Here is a 12,662-nt window from a genome sequence, read left to right as displayed (position 1 = left end):
TCTGTCAACCTGACAACAACTGGAGTCTCAGTGAGAGTGGCTAGACTGTTAGCCTGGGGGACACATCTATGGCGCATTATGGTGATTAATGAGACAGCACACTCACTGTGGGTGGGACTGTTACAATGGGCAGAGGGTCCTGAACTAGAATGTAGAGAGTACTACATGCATACATGCATTCATTGCTCTCGTCTTGACTGTGTAATTACTTCTTGCTGGTTCAGCCTCCCGGGAAGGTCTGTAAACTGCAACTATGAACCTCTTTCCCCACATCTGCTTTTGTCAAGTAGCTTGGTCACAGGAATAGGAAAGAAAATTAAAGCACGTAGTATGCTATCTCTTTTTGTTGTTAATGGTGTCTGTTTTGAGACAAGGTCTCTCTACATATCCCTGGCTGTCCTATATACTATTTAGACCAGGATGGTCCAGAACTCAAGAGATCCACCTGCATCTGCCTCCCAACACTGGGATTAAGGGCATGCTGAGATTAAAAGTGTGTCCCACCACGCCTGGCTATATGCAGTGTTTTGAGCATGATTTCTACCATCCACATGGATGCATACATTCATTGGGGATTCACTCTTTCACATGAGCAGATAAGTCTGTTATCCTTATAGATGTCCTGTGGATATGGCACATTTTGTTTACGCAGGCATCACGTGATAGGTTTGGGGCTGTTTCCATTCATTGGCTCTCATGAATAGGTCCTATGAACATCTGTGTCCAAGGTTTTATATACACATATTTCCATTTGTCCTCAGTACATGCTGCCCATGTATAAATAGGATTGCTTGGTTCTAAGTAGCATGTACTTAAAAGGACAAAATTCTGCAGCCTGTCCAATACTATGCTATGTTGCATATGTGTTCCCAGGAGCAAACTGACTTGAAGCTCCAACTCTACCAAGTTGGAAGTGCCCAGCAAAGTCCTCTTCACAGTGCTTTGACTCCATAGTTTTTCATTTCCACACTGCCCTGATCCTGCACGGTTTAGTGTTCAGTAGCAGCCAACAGCATACATAAGACTAGATGAGGTCCTAGGCCCAGTCCTCCCCATGCTCTCCCAGGGTATAGCCAGCCCTAGATACCTTGCCTGTAGAGTGCAGCGGCATAACGAGCTGTGTTGGTGGTGGTCTGGGAGGAGCAGAAGGTCTGCTTGTCCATCAGCTTTCTGGGAACACAAGGAGAATTAGTGTCAAGGGCTATGATGCTCTACAGAAGCTGGCCAACCCTATTCCATCCCAACAGAGATCCACCTGCCTCTGCCTCCCGAGTGCTGGGTTTAAAAGTGAGCACTTGTGATACAACTTCGGAATGCTTCCTCTATACTCAGAGCCTTGTCAATCCAATGTATACTAGCTAGGATGAGAAAATCCAGAGCTTTGAGGGATCAAGGGATGATGACGAACGGACAGGGGCTCCAGAAGCACCCGCTGGGATAAGCCAACGTAGGAGGGAAGGCCAACAATACTCTTGGTTAATGGCAGAGACCTAACATGATTGGGATCCCAGGTAAAGAGCAGAAAGGACCCAATGCCTGAGGCCACTAGAGACTCCTCTTTAACCTTTACCTTCAGTGGGACCCTGGGGGCAGGAACTCACGAGGAATATGTGCTAGTCTCGTCAGCACAGGCACCGTCCACATTCAGTGCGATCTGCTCCCCTTTGCTGCGGCAGTAGTTGGGATTCAGGGTGTCGATGGCCATCTCAAGCTCTACCTGAAGGTACAAAATACCACCCAACTTGGAAAAGTGCCATGGCACAGCTCCCCAGGGACACTCCCAGCCAGGTCCCTATCTAGAAGCAAGAGTGACCAGTGTCCTTCCCAATGGACACCAGGGTTTCAGTCCACACAAAAAGACACCAAGGAAATTTCTAACAAAATGTCATGTTACAATATTGGGCTGGAGGAACGGCTCAGTGGTTAAGGTCCTGAGTTCAATTCCCAGCAACCACATGGTGGCTCACAATCATCTGTAATGGGATATGATGCCGTCTTCTGGTGTTTCTGAAGAGAACAACAGTATCCTCACATACATAAAAAAATAGACAAATCTTTTTTTAAAATGTGTCTTCTAGGGGTACACATTCTTGTTTGTCCCATACTCTGTCACATCCCAAAAATCAGAAAGAAAAATTGAAACTAAGATATCATCTCCAACATCAGCAATCCTTGAACAGTCGACCCACCTCCTCACTCCCTGAACCCCCATGACTAGAAATTGAGAGTTACAACTCCTACAGATGAGAAATTTTGAAATTTGTCTCAGCTTCTCCTGTCCCCTCAACCCATCCTGTATGGATAGTGGATCTTTGTCTAATCAACCTGTTTCAAACACCCACACCTGTTAACCCAGGCTTCCCCCAGTCTGCCTTCCAACCACCCCTGACCTGAACCTGATTCTGCTAAGGGCTGCCTTTCCTTTCTGGAATGCTTTCCTTCCTCTGCTTTCAAGACCTGCACACTGCTGTTCCTCTAATCCATCCACTGCACCTTCTCTGGGTTTCCAGTCTCCAAAGTTTGTCTTCTTGCTTCCCTCAACCCCCATTTACCCTCAGTACCCCACTTCCATCTTGGAGGATAGCCCCACCTTCTGCTGTTTGGGCTTGATCTTGGCTGAGAGATGTGGAATGTCATCATAGGTCATCGAAGCAGGACGCACAGGATACTAGAGAGAAAAAGGCCCCCATCAGTCCACCCTGCCCAAAACAAGCTGGAGCAGGACATCAATGTTCCAATGAAGAACTAACAAATAGCCAACCCTATTCCCACTATTCCCACACCTCCACACCAACAGAGACCAGAATACCCAGGACCCCAATCTGCTCTACCAAGAGGGTACCCCTATAGCTTACACATATAGTCTGATTCATAATGGGTCTTCCGCACCTCCTACTGCTAGACCACTTTAGAATGTCTTTGTCTTTCAAGGGGCACGGTTAAGCCCCCCTGGTACCCTGAAGCTCAAATTGATAGTAGGGGACCAAGGACATTCTGCCTGCCACTTTGAGGGCCTCCAGGGTAAGACATGAGACAAGAGGAGGTCAAGAAGGAAAACAGGGCTGGCCTAAGGCTGCTAGAGGCTAATCTGGACATTGGATACAAGAATTGTGACCCCATTCTCTCTCCTTATCAACCTATCTGCACTTTTCACACACATTCTCTTGAGAGGAGTCCGGAAGGTGGGTCTCTTCCCTATATGGCTACTATTATGTAAATGGCTTGCCTTCAGGCCTCCTCTGAAAGCCTAGTCTTGGCTCTTGAACATATAAAACACTTTTCTATAGAGACCTCACAGAATAATTTTTCTTTCTCCTCTCCCATGGAAACTGCTGATGAATGAACCCCTCATTGGCCTCTCAAATCCTTAAGTCCAAGCCGTCCGTTGGTGCCTAATATCCAACAGCCTCTGCAGTGCACTTAGGATGTACAGCAGCTTGGGCTGAAGCTCAACTTTGGGATTATTTCGAACCAGCTACATTTAGCGTAGGAAGCAAGCAGTCACAGCTCCTCAGTAGTAACACCATGGCTACTCCTTTAGCTTTCAGCTGAAGCAGGGATAAGCTTTGGTGAGGGGCATAGCCTGGGGCTCAAGTGCTCTAGGCAGAGCCCTTGGGAGAGCCTAAACTGGGTGAGATATGCTCTCCCACAATAGCTCACAAGCTCTAAATTCACTCATCTCTGGGCTAAGAAGGCTTGTAGTGAGCTAAAGGTCTAGGCTACAGTACTGACTCTGCCACTTACTCCGTGTTCTCTACTCCCAAGGCTGCCATGAGTATAAACAAAGCACATGGAGTGGGCTCCAACAGAGCCCAACACAGTGGACATACATGAAGCCACTGTCCCAGAGGCTCTGCACGCAGTCAAGGGTGCAGGTAACCCTGGGGAATGGACAGCCTCTCTCTCTGCTGCATAGGCACTGCTGCTGCCCCTGCCACTTGCCCCAGGCCCTCTCTGGAGAGGTCAGGAGCCTCCATCTCATTCCCTCACGTGCAACAGACTCAAAGTGCTGCTGCCAACCACCTTATATGGAGGATATAAAATGGTACAAACAGTCCATAAGGTCCTCCAGCTACATACTACGACCCAGCCATTCTAGTCCTAGATGTGCATCCAAGAATAGAAAACACAGGTCATACAAAAACACATGCACAGATGTCCAGAGAGCATTCAAGACAGTAGCCAAAGTGTAGACAACCCAGATAGCCACCAACTAAGGGATGAACCACTGTACATCACCCACAATGGATACTCCTGTATGCTTGGCTGCTGCAATGTGCACCCGGAGGCGGGAGGACCACCTCAGGTATTCCTCAGGAGCCACCACTGGGATTTTTGAAACAGGGTCTCTGGTTGGTCTGGAGCTCACTAAGTACGTTAGGCTAGCTGGCCACCCCAGTACTGGGACTACAACCACACACTACTACACCCAGCTTTTGAGGTGGGTTCTGGGGATCAAGTTCAGGTCTTTGTATACTTGCACAGCCTGTACTTTACTGAGAGAGCCACCTTCCCAGCCCCATAGAGACACTCTTTAGCATAGAAATGAAACACTGATCCAGGCCCCAACATTGATGGGCTCTACAGAAAAGAGGCTGCATTTCTACATGAGAGATCCCAAACAGGTAAATCCATACAAACACAAATAATGTTGCCTCGGGCTCAAGTTAAGAATGGAGTCAGTGCTGAGGATTGACTAAATACATGGGAAATGTACTAAAACAGTGTGGTACTGGCTGCACAGCCCCCAAATAGGCTAAAATCTTCAGCATGGTTCACTTACTGTATTCCAGAAAAGCTGATGTAAAGACACAGTCACCACAATCAGTGTTACGATGAGATTGAGGTAACTTAGGAAAGCAGTGCTGAAATAGGAGGTGCTCAAAAGATGCCAGCCACAGCAGGGAAGGGCTACGGGGGTAGGGAGGGAGGGTTATCAACTTGGCACACTTAAGGGACAGGCCCAAGGCTTGCACATGGCTACAAGGATACTCTGGAAGCATCCTTGAGCTCTACCCAGCAGCAGTGGTTCCTGTCAGCACTAACTCTTCCCCAGGCAGTGGCCTAAGCATTTCTATGTGGATGCATTTGACCCTCACAGAATCTCTATGGGCTAGGCAGTGTGACTACTGAAAACTGGGGCACAGAACAGGTACTTGTTCAGGGGCTGGAAACTGAGTCTTGATGGAGCTGAAACTGGCTGGTTTGGTCCAGCACCCCAGCAGCTCAATCTGCATCCCACATGTCCTGCTTGCCCATCTGAGCAAGTGAGCTCTGCCATGCCTCCCCAGCTCCCCAACTCCCTCGACATCGGCGGTCCCCATTTACCGGCATGAAGTCCCCTTACCTGAAAGAGATACAGCTTCTCTGCCAGACTTTTGGCCAAGTACACATCGATCTGGGAACAAGGGGAGAAAACATTTAAACCAGGCCCAGACATTCAAACAGGATCAGTGGCTCACACAGGCAGCTGAGGGAAGAGGAAAGTCTTGACTTATACTAAGAACAGAGGTAACCAGGCCAGGCCTCCAACCCAGGGACAACCAGAATTCCCTCTCAACAGCAACCCGAGAACCAAGACCAAGAGCTTGCCTGCCTCTACCCAAGGTTATTCTAACCTGGAAGGAGCACCCATGCCTGAGCTCCAAGACTGGGATGCCTCCGAAAGCCAGGGCAAGTGCTTTCTGGGAGATGGGGTGGGGCTCTATCTACTTGCTCTCCTATCTGCATGCCACCATGGAATGCCCCGTCCCACCTGTCTCTGACAGCTCACTCATCCATAGGGACTCAGTAAGAAGTAGGCCAGAGCTGCCTGGTTGCAGGAAGCTTCCTCTATGCTGTCTCCAAATCCCTCTGTGGTTACTTGGTTTCTTTAGTGCAGCTATAGCTTAAGGCATTTAAACAATTCAAATCTAAAAACTCAGTAAGATATATCCAACAAGAGGAAGCACTGCCTGTCTAGGGATCCTGCCCTTTAGATCAATGTAGGTTCCAGATACACCTAAGGAGGCCAGGGCAAACACAGGGCCTGGGCTGGAAGGATTTGGAGGGGTAAGAATGACAACAACCAACTTTGTCTTTTTGTTAGAGACTGGACCTGCCTGCCTGCCCAAAGTTTGTGTCTGAGACTTATGTGTCTCATGCATAGGCCAGAGGCTGCCTAGAGACAAGGACATAGCCTGGTTGCTATTATGTCACTGTCTCTGGTACACAGTGAATGGAGTAAAGAATTGCTGAATGACACAATCTGCGAAGCCCAGGCATGGGAGCTACCCATCTCTTTCCATCACTGTCCAGTGTCTATTCAGTGTCCAGCTCTGCAGCTGACTTTCTAGAGAGTGGGCGAGACAGCAAGCAAGCTGAAGTCTAGGCACATCAGATGAGGTCTCAAAATCAGGGGCTGCTGGCTCACAGCCCTGAAGGAACAAGAGCAGTAAGAGTAAGGTCTAGGGTCCCTAGGTCATCAGCAGGCTCTAGACTGGTCTATGAACATACAGAAGGGACTTGGTCCTATGGCCTGTGGCCCCACAGAAGGTTGACAGCAGTAGTTACCTCCTGTATGACTGGGTCATCTTCTTCATTGGCCATACTAGGGAGCCCACCTCACAGTCCTCAACTCGATCTGCAAAGACAGCAAGAGACCTGGGCAATCAGCAAGCCGTTCAGTCAGCTTTTCTGAGGCACCTTTCTCTACAGGTGCTGTGCAGGGAAGGGAAGCCCAACACCAAAACATGGTCTCCTTTCTGTGTCTGTGGTGGAGGCAACAGTGAGGAGGGAGGGACAAGCCCACAAAGGGCAAGCAGGGAGACCCAAGCCAATACATGTCAACTGTACCTCTAGGGAAAAAATTAATGACCAGTTTTACAGGTTTCTTGCCCACTCAAAAAGAACTCCCAGCCAGGCCTGAGGAAGCTGGCAATCACACTGGAGACTTGAGGGTCCTGTGCTAATATGAAAGCCAGCTGTCACACGGCCCACAGACTTCCCAGCGTCTCTTCAAACAGCTGGCTGTCAGGCTCTAACCCCAGTGAGCCAATTTGCTGTACTTTGTGGTCAAAATGACCCTCTTTGAATATTTTCTCTTGGGCTTATGAGGCAATAAGGCTGAGTGGTGTGACTGTCTCCATCTTACAAAAACAGAGATTGCATTCAGGGACAGGGTACAGGAGCTCACTCAATGTCACACCACATCAAGACTTCAAATCCAGGCCTTGGACTTGGGTGACAGGTATAGATGGGAAGTTCAGTAAAGAGTGGGACCCTCCAGTTCCAGTTAAGGAGGGCCATGTGCATGGGCTTAAAGGATGGAAGGAAAAGAAACCGACAACACAGAGAAAGGGAAGCTGGAGCTAAGGATCTGGAAAGGGAAGCCCATGGGCTTCCAGCTCCCCGGCACCCTAGGGCAGAGGTGCTACTGGCTAAGAAAAGAACTGAGTATCCAAAGACTTCAGCTGTTCCCACCTCTCTGCTCCTGGGTAAGACCTCTCCAATTTTATCCACCTCATATCTGAATGATATAAAAGGATACTAGGTGTACCAGTGAATGATTGTGCTCTCAGCACTTGGGAGGTAGAGACAAGAGAATCATTAGTTCAAGGTCAGCCTTAGCTACATGGGGAATTGGTAGCAAGCCTGGGCTCTAAGATGCTGGTGAGATGGCTCAGCGGTTAAGAGCACTGACTGCTCTTCCAGAGGACCTGAGTTCAATTCCCAGCAACCACGTGGTGGTTCACAACCATCTGTAATGGCATCTGATGCCCTCTTCTGGTGTGTCTGAAGACAGCTACAAGGTACTCATATAAATAAAATAAATCTTAAGAAAAAAAACAAACTTAGCTGGGCATGGTGGTACCTCTAATCCCAGCTCCTGAGAGGGAGCTTAAAGCCAGCCTGGTCTACAGGCTGGGCCCCACAGTGAAACTGTTTCAAAAGCAAAAAAATTTAAACAAACATTTAAAACAAACAAAAAAATCACTAAGACTTAAAAGGTATGTAAGCAATTCCTTTAGTACAGGATTCAATACCAGCTAAGGCTCCATGTAAACTCACTAGCTGTAGACACAGCCCACACTTGAAACTGCTCAGGCAGAAACACCTGCCACATCCTTGGTATCCACACCAGCTCATCCTGTCAGGTCTGCCTTCAAAGGAGGCCAGAAGCTGGCCACCTGGGCCATACCTCAATCTAGCCAGCTCAGCCTCCTGGCTGCTTTCCTGGCTCCTTCCTGCCCCAGAGTCACTGCTCAACCCTCGGGTAGCAGCATTCTGAGTGACGCCTCCCAGGATCCACCATTCTCTTCAGAGAGAATCTTGACACTTCCAGTGAACCTCAGCAGACCCCAACCCTTTGCCTTAGGCTCCACCCACCACCACCTCTGATCTTCCTGTCTCTTTCCAATCCATCTGAGAGCCAACCAGGCCTGGTGGCGCACACCTTTAATCCCAGCACTTGGGAGGCAGAGGCAGGCGGATTTCTGAGTTCNAAAAAAAAAAAAATATATATATATATATTTATATATATCAATCCATCTGAGAGCCATACTAACTGTTCTACGCTAACTTCAGGTTCCTTCCTGTGCCATTTTCAGGGTTTTGTTCAAATGTCATCTCATCCCTAATGTGATCTGTCCCTACTTTTCAAAACTGAAAACTGCCCCCAACTGCTCTCCTTTCTCTGACCTCCTTAGTGCATTATCACCATGGGGTAATTTCCACTCTATCTGTCCTTCCTACCATTAAGCTGTAAGCTACAAACTAAGACAGTCTACTTTTGCCTTGCTGTATCCCTGGTCCCCAGAACTGAACAGATACTCTGCCTGGCACCTGAAAGTGTGACCTGAAAGGCTGCTGTGAGCTCCAGAGGGATTCTGAGCACAGGAAGGTCTGGACCAGGGAAAGAGGCAGCTGGTGGGAAATGGGCCCACCAGCACATCAGGACATGGCGGGCAGGTCTCAACCATCTGAGCACAGTCCTACATGGTTGCCACAGTGCATCTGCACTGGCTACCGAGTGTCACAGATATGTGTCAAGCAGGTACTGGCTCTACAGGCAGCTGTACTTGGTGGCCAATTGAGACAGGATTTTAAGGGGAACCAAGGAAACACAACACATGCAAAAAGAGGCTATGGTTCCCAACTATTCTTTCAGGGCTGAAATTCTGCCCAGCCCTGCCATCAGGCAGAATGAGATTCCTCTCAGCTGGATGATAGAGGCTCCTCTCTCTCAACACTGCACCCGATTGAGTTACCTGCAAAGGTCATCACCTCCCTTTAGCCTCCCAGACAACTATATCCAATTCAGTGGCTTTGAAAAGGTTGGGCCTATGATCAACAATAATATTTTCCCATCAATGATGCAGAAGATACATGGAAATGCCACAGCTGAAGCAGTGCTTTGTGTAGCATGACTGTTACATGCCACACAGTGATGTTTTCCATCCTTGCCCTTGCAAAATAAAAATGCTGGTAGCAAGACCCCCAACCCAATTTTACAACACTCACTAATAAAACTAAACCTGCCAACAATCGAAGCTTCCAAAGCAAGCTGTATATATGCCTATAATACAAGCACTTGGGAGGCTGAGGGAGGAAGATAACAAGTTTGAGGCCATCCTGGGCTTTAACATAGCAAAGCCTCATCTGGGAAAAAAAAAAAGTTACAGACACAAAACAAACAAAAAGGCTTCCCTAGCTCCACCTTCCTATCTCCAATGCTCAAGAGACCGCCATTCTTTGTGACTGTAAGTAGCAATGCTACTATAGCATTGCTGCCTTGCTCCCAACCCTTCAACTGTCCCATAAAACAAATCCTTCCATGGATCCCTAAGCCCTTACACAATCTTATCCCTGTCTCCGCATAAGCATCTCCTCATGGCCTAGTGACCAATTACTGAGCTTCTAACAGGCCAAGCCCCAAGCATCCTTGAGGACACTCTGCACAACAATCCCAGGTCATTTTCTTTTTTTTTCTGGTTTTTCAAGACAAGGGTTTCTCTGTGTAACCCTGATTGTCCTCAAACTCACTCTGTAGACCAGGCTGGCCTCGAACTCAGAAATCCACCTGCCTCTGCCTCCCAAGTGCTGGGATTAAAGGCATGAGCCATCACTGCCCAGCTCACCAAGTCATTTTCAGGATGCTCATTTTCCTTATATGTAACCACTGCCAGTCCTTCCAGGATGAGACATGTTCCCTGACAACTCAACTGGAACAGCTACTTCCAACCCCTTCCATTACAAGCATAATTCCTTATTTCCTGAATGGTCCTAAGCTAGAACTTCCTGATCTGCTTGCTGGTCAGGTGTTAGCTGTCCTCTGCACTAGACTTTAAACTCTATGAAGGCTTCTCTATGCTTCACATTCTTGGACCATTAAGTGGAGATAATAATTATACTTGGTCGTGGTTATGGGATCATTACTTTTAAAATTAAAAAAAAAAAAAAAAACACAGTTCTTTCTCCCAAATATTAATGATGCCAGGCATCAATATAGTACTAAATAATACTTTTCTCATTAGCTGTGCAAATCAAAATTTATAGTGCCCAACTTAGAACTAATTTACCCAAGGTCACAGCCCCCCGAGAAAACAGGTAAAGAAATCCAAATCTAGCTGATGTCAAGAGCCATGGTTTTATTCTTAACTAACATGCTGCACATCTCCTTGGTAAAAGGCAGTATGGTATAGTGGTTAAGAGGTTGGACTGCCATGCAAAACCTTACAGGTTCAAATCCTACCTCTACAATATAGCAGCTGATTAGTGATGTGAATTGCATAACCCTGGATCCTTTCCTATTTTAAACCACACACCGGCTTCAAAGGGATAAGGTGAACCTACAAGAAGGGCTGTTGCTACGTGGCAACATGTTTTCTTCCAATATAAGACCGAACAAGACAGCCATAAATGAAAGAAGCAGGAGTGTCACCCATCTTACACTCATTAAAACACCGTAGCACAGGAATCATTATTATCCCCATTTCACAGATAAAGGTATGATCTTATCTTTTCGCTCCCAAACCCAGGAACTCTAAAACAATATTCCAGGATGACCTGGTATGTGCACCATCCCCCGTTACTGGAAGGTCCCCGGGTCCACGCAGCAGTCGCCACTCTGCTTAAACAGAGATCAATGAATGAGGCGTCCCGGGCCCGCTCGGGCTAAGCAGAGTTGACCAGGTTCAGCTAGGGCAACGACCCCTGCCCATGCAGGCGGCCCCGAGTCCAGTGGCTTTCTCCATGTCGCCGGTGCTCAGGAACCCTTCCCACTCTTCCGAAAGCCGCCACGCCACCGGGCACCAGTGCCCTCGCAGGTGCGGTTCGGGAGCCAGGCCCGGGCGGGGCGGCGCGGCCGAGGCCTGAGTCAGCGCGGGCCGCACCGCCGTCGTCTCCCCACCGTCCAGCCGAACGGAGCGACCCAGGCCCGGGGCGGCCTGGAAAGCCGGGCGGCCACCTTGCGCCCTGCCCTGGTCCCGGGAGGCCGCGGCCCCTCGGCACGCAGCGGCGGGGGCCTGTCTGGCCTAGTCAGCAGCGCGGCCCGGAGCACCGAGCGAGTGCGACGGCTGATGCCGAGGCTGCCGAGTCGGGGCTCACCTCTCCGCCGGGGCCGCGCGCGGGCGGCGGAACGGCCCAGGGACCCGCGGGCTGCAGAGACGGCGGCGGCCGGGTCTTCTATCAGGCAGCGGCCATGTTGCTGCTGGAGAAACTCCGGCGGACACGTGGGGGGAGCGGGGCTGGCCCTCGCGCTTCCTCTTACCCACAATGCCCCGCCCCGGCGGGCGCGGGACCGCCCCTTCGGCGAGCTGCTCGTGGTGCAGAGAGACAGCAGAGGTCGCCGCTGCGCTCGCAGAGGAAACCTAGAGCGAAAGACGCTGAGACAAAAGAAAAAAAAGCCTGCTTTGGCAGCGGTGGGATTCGAACCCACGCCCCCGAAGAGACTGGAGCCTTAATCCAGCGCCTTAGACCGCTCGGCCACGCTACCCAGCTGTTGACGTCGTTTTCTAAGAAGCTACTTATTGGATTGACACGTATATTTTCTTTGAATTCTTGGAGTTATATTTATTTATTTTATTTCTTGCCGATAGAAATTGCCATAAACAATATTATCATCGTGCCGCTTATTGAAATAAAAGTATTTAGATGCAAGCTTGTTCCAAATAAGTTTTAAAGCAAAGGATAGTTTATTTTGAGTTCTGAGTCAGTTGGTTAAGGTGTCAGGTTAAGCCACTCCGACACTCACATAACCCGAATTCGATGTCTGGTTCTGGCAATAACTTTCACCAAGCTCTCAGAGCTGAACTGTAACCCTAGAGCTGCACAGTTCTATCTGAAAATTTACGTGTTTAAATTTTTAGTACACAAACAATTTTAAAACTTTGCAGATAAAATATATTCTTTGTAATATTCAAAATAATATTCTTCGAGCTTTGACTTGCTCTAGTTTCCTAGTAACCAGCATTATTGGCTGATTGTACATCCTTTCTGCTCTTTTGCTGTCAACGTCTATGGATGTTTATCTCCATAGAAAATAGTTTTGTTCATATTGTGAATGGGTTGGTATATAAATATTAACACAGTAACGCATAGAGATATACAGCTGGCTGGTTTTTCACCATACTTTTGATTTATTTTCTTTTTTTCTTTTTTTTTTTTTTTTTTTTTTTTTTTTT

The 12,662-nt window shown here is 48.4% G+C and overlaps 1 protein-coding gene and 1 non-coding gene across 3 annotated transcripts in view; both read right to left on the bottom strand.

The window, feature by feature from the left end:
- The window catches only part of Polr3e (RNA polymerase III subunit E), a 28,890-nt gene extending 17,177 nt beyond the window's left edge, over positions 1 to 11,713 (bottom strand). Inside the window, exons 1-6 of one of the 2 annotated variants that reach the window (XM_021165936.2) lie at positions 11,587 to 11,713; positions 6,553 to 6,622; positions 5,348 to 5,398; positions 2,591 to 2,668; positions 1,602 to 1,717; positions 1,088 to 1,170 (exon numbers count right to left, since the gene is read on the bottom strand). In XM_021165936.2, the coding sequence (XP_021021595.1) occupies positions 1,088 to 1,170; positions 1,602 to 1,717; positions 2,591 to 2,668; positions 5,348 to 5,398; positions 6,553 to 6,588 (364 nt within the window). In that variant the 5' untranslated portion in view covers positions 6,589 to 6,622; positions 11,587 to 11,713. Of the gene's footprint in view, positions 1 to 1,087; positions 1,171 to 1,601; positions 1,718 to 2,590; positions 2,669 to 5,347; positions 5,399 to 6,552; positions 6,623 to 11,046; positions 11,539 to 11,586 lie in introns of those variants that run through there. The other variant, XM_021165937.2, reaches the window with a different exon arrangement.
- A 179-nt stretch (positions 11,714 to 11,892) lies between these two features.
- Trnal-aag lies at positions 11,893 to 11,974 on the bottom strand. The gene has a single exon. It is a non-coding gene; the product is annotated as a tRNA-Leu (tRNA).
- Between the last annotated feature and the right edge of the window lie 688 nt (positions 11,975 to 12,662).

This window comes from Mus caroli, chromosome 7 (assembly GCF_900094665.2).
Source record: "Mus caroli chromosome 7, CAROLI_EIJ_v1.1, whole genome shotgun sequence".
Taxonomy (NCBI): Eukaryota; Metazoa; Chordata; class Mammalia; order Rodentia; family Muridae; genus Mus; species Mus caroli.
This window is presented reverse-complemented; position numbering and strand designations above follow the sequence as displayed.